Source organism: Sinocyclocheilus anshuiensis, unplaced genomic scaffold, assembly GCF_001515605.1.
Source record: "Sinocyclocheilus anshuiensis isolate Anshui unplaced genomic scaffold, SAMN03320099.WGS_v1.1 scaffold168, whole genome shotgun sequence".
NCBI lineage: Eukaryota > Metazoa > Chordata > Actinopteri > Cypriniformes > Cyprinidae > Sinocyclocheilus > Sinocyclocheilus anshuiensis.
This window is the reverse complement of record NW_015557060.1, coordinates 123,054-126,854: the sequence shown is the minus strand read 5'-3', so window position 1 is coordinate 126,854 and position 3,801 is coordinate 123,054. Positions and strand designations below refer to the sequence as shown.

General features: G+C 37.2%; 1 protein-coding gene across 1 annotated transcript in view; it reads left to right on the top strand.

Moving 5' to 3' along the window:
* The first annotated feature begins 77 nt into the window (after positions 1-77).
* Positions 78-3,801, top strand: part of LOC107676473 (UPF0606 protein KIAA1549L-like) — a 53,081-nt gene continuing 49,357 nt past the window's right edge. Inside the window, exons 1-4 of the mRNA XM_016471023.1 lie at positions 78-102; positions 1,341-1,474; positions 1,674-1,842; positions 2,829-2,888. Of these exons, the coding sequence (XP_016326509.1) occupies positions 78-102; positions 1,341-1,474; positions 1,674-1,842; positions 2,829-2,888 (388 nt within the window). The remainder of the gene's footprint in view (positions 103-1,340; positions 1,475-1,673; positions 1,843-2,828; positions 2,889-3,801) is intronic.

Below are 3,801 nucleotides of genomic sequence, written 5' to 3'. Positions count from 1 at the left end.
CAGACGATGGCGGTGTTGAAGCTCTTTTATTTGCCGTCAAACGGTTCACCACTGCCGTGTGTGTATCCTGTCGCAAAATGTGGCGAAAAGTCCAACACGACGGTAATAATTTGATTAAGGTGTTTACATGTCTATACTGCACTTCAGTAATGCGACTAAAATAGGAATACTCCACATGTCTTAATTCGATTAGTGTTTACTTCGATTATGACTTTAGCCGGATTAAGGTAATCAAAAATCTCTGTTTACATGGTAGATTCTTAATCATAGTATTGTCTTAATTGTATTAAAATCGGAGTATTGTTGTCCATGTAAACGTACTGAGTGTTGACAATACATTTCCGCGCTGTATGATTCTGTGTGCGCGCGAAGTGTGCGTGATGTACGAGCTACTGTCTGTAGCCTATGTGTGTGCATTACAGTGCAGCAGCGCATTAGATTAGAATGGTGATTAACTTACCTGTACAATAAGCTGTTTAAAACGTGCATTCTCCTGTTCAATTTCGAGCATCCAGTAATATAATCACACATGTCTTGTGGAGCGCTATCAGAGTATGCATTTATTTGTCATTTTAACTGTTTGGAAACTGAGCGTAAATGTGGAAGTCCTTCAAAGATTTCTTATCCTGTTGCGCCCTCTATAGGACCAGCGACTAGTCGACGTCAAGTTTAAAGTGTCATGGTAGAGCATTGAAGTCGATTAGTCGGTGCAACCCCTAATTTTAATATTGTTTTTAAAAGTATTCATCTTTGTTTGGATTGTGACTAAAATGCAGTGGTTACATCTCATTTCAAATAGCTACGAATTATTATTTTTTTTAAGGCTAGTATGGCCTATAATAGAGCAAATATACATCTTGATCTTGTTCATGTACTCTTTTGTTGTTTCTTATATCTTGCTTAAACTAAGAAAAAAGTATTGGCAATCGGAATTGGCCTTGAAAAATTATGATCGGTTTACAAGTATTGTCACTGGTAGTTCATGTTAACTAATGTGGTTAACTAATGTTAACAACTTGTACACTTATTCTGAAATGTTACTATTATAATAGACAATTAGTAGATTAGATAGTCCTGCCCCCAGCCGATGGGCTGGGCTGATTCAGTGCTGGGCTGATATTCATGAAACAGCAGTTTTGCTCTTGTGATGTTGCTTACTTACATCTTGAATCAGAATCAAGCATTCAGCAATGCCACAGCATAATAAAATAAAGTTCGTTTGAGAATCGTACTGTTCAGAGAATGTTTGTGCAGTGCACATAACGGAGTTCTGCATGTTTCAGCAACTTCTTTTCATTTGGTTTCTTCTATGTGCATATCCTTGTTGTATGTGTGTGTAGTTCTGAGGTTTGTAGGGCCTGGAGATGACCTCAAGTCCTGCAGATTTACTCAGATGATGGAGCAGAGACTGGAGAATGCTTTTGCTGAAGCAGAGGCCATATTGATGAACTCACACAGCGGTCTCACTGTACAGGTGGGAGGGCCTAAACTTTAAATTACCTTTATTTTACCTTTATTTATTTTGTATTTCAAATGAGGAGGTTTTTGTTTTGTTCTGTTCTTTTTTGGGGGGGAAATGCTGACAATTCCATTTTGTTGATTTTGGTAAAGGTCAGTCTGAGCACTAGTAAAATATAACACATTTTCTGATTCTCGCTCCTCTTTTCTCACAGATCTTGAGCACATCACAGACTATGGGTTCTCCTGCTGTATCTCTGATATATGTGGTGCATAATGGCAGTGTCACTCTCAATGGCACAACTGCCAGTAACCTTCTCAGCCAACTGACTGCTGAGCTTGTCGGTTACTTCCTGTTTTACCCTCCACTGATCACAGCTGAGCGTAAGTTCTCCCTGGCATTCCTCAATTATACAAATAGGATGTAACATATGCAATTGTTACACTTTTTTATTTCCTTTTATATTCCTTTTGGGAAAAGTGTTGGTAAAGGATGCAGAATTTACATATAATATATAATAAAGATTAAAATTATATAAATCAGTTGAGTATGATTCAGTATGGTCAATTTTTTGTTCATATTTTTGTAAACCTGAAAGAAAACACACACACACACACACACACACACACACACACACACACACACACACACAGCATTAATGCTAAATATGTTTTTTCAGACATGATCATCTGAACATGTTAGAGGCATAAAAAGATAGATGATTTTCTACCAGAGAGAGGTTTCTGTTTGGTTTGTAGTGTTCACAGGAGGTGGAAACAGGTTCATGCATACATGGGCCAGGGCACAGCACGCACATCAAAGCCAATTACAGGGAATAATAATTAACAGTAGGGAATAACGGATACACTTATGTGTGTGTCTGTGTGGAAAGAACATGGTTCCACATGCAACTGTAATGTGATGGTGAGAATATCACACACCTCACTGTCACAGTTTTGCTCATACTGACTGTGAGGTCATTTGCTTTCTCCTCACAGTCCATTCTTATCTGCTTTGTCTCTGCTTTGTTGAAGTTTCTGTATTTATATTTAATTATTTAGCAGATGCTTTTCATCCAAAATGAGGACAATAGTAGCAATCAAACCAACAAAAGAATAACAATATTTGACCCTGGCTGTGAAAACCCAGCTAAAGTCTTTTTTTTTTTTGGTGATTTACTGTTTTCTACATAAAACCATCCTTCATAAGGTAAAGAACATTCTGTGAAAATGTAACCTTGATATCTTTAATATCGACTGAGCAGGATCAAAGCAATGTCTTTGGAAACAAGCTTTCTTATCTATTCTCCCTCTCTACAACAGTTTATCTTGCTTTCTTTCTCGTCCCTCTCACTATCTTCCCTCTTCAGCTCTGGAATACCACAACCTTAACACATCTATAGCAACCAGGCCATTTTGGATAATCACAGGTAATCGTCTCACTAATGTTGTTCATTACTAGCCATATGAGTGAAAGAGCTTGATTTAGAGGGAACATTTGTTTCTTTTCTGTTTGCTCTGTTGACATTTCTGACACCCGCCCACCTCTTTTGTTATGGATGACTGATATTTCCACAGTTCCTCCATTATGAAAGATGATTTTCACTCCCATCCCTGTTTTATGGGATTTTAAAATCAGAATTGGTTTTGTGGTTTTTACTTCATGTCTGTTTACTTTAAGATCATCTATAGTATATGCTTATACTTCACAAATAAATAATTCTCAAATAAACAATAATTGAAGATGTTTTGTTTTGTTGTGATATATTACACACATTTTTGTCATGCATGACAAATACTTAAGCAATTTACTCCAGTGGATTTGTATAATAACATGCTGTTGTTCTATGCCAAGATTAGATCATTTAACTTTCTTTCTGTTCTTCATAAACACATCAAACACATCAATCTTCTGAACCGCCTCAGTATAATTGAACCAATTATACTGTCTAATTATTTATAGTTAATCAAGATTTGAGTAATGCTGTCTTTAGTAATGCTAGTACTCAGGAACTCTTTGAGGTTTCTCTGGACTTACTCTGATATTGACAGAGTAGGTGAAGTTCAACACCATTAAGAAGTAACTAGTGTGCACAAGATTGTGTTGCAGTGCATCAGTCCAAAAGAAGTGAAATAAAGTGCATCCATCCATAATAAAATTGGGGGGTGAACAAAGGCCTCCTGTAGTGAAATGCGTTTTTGTAAGAAAAATAACCATATTTAAAACGTAATAATCAATTTAATCAAGCTTGCGCTCACTGTTGTACATGGAAGCAGCTCTGGGCGGATGGCGTAGGACATCCATGCGCCACTCAGAAGTGACGAACGCGGAAGCACAGGGGA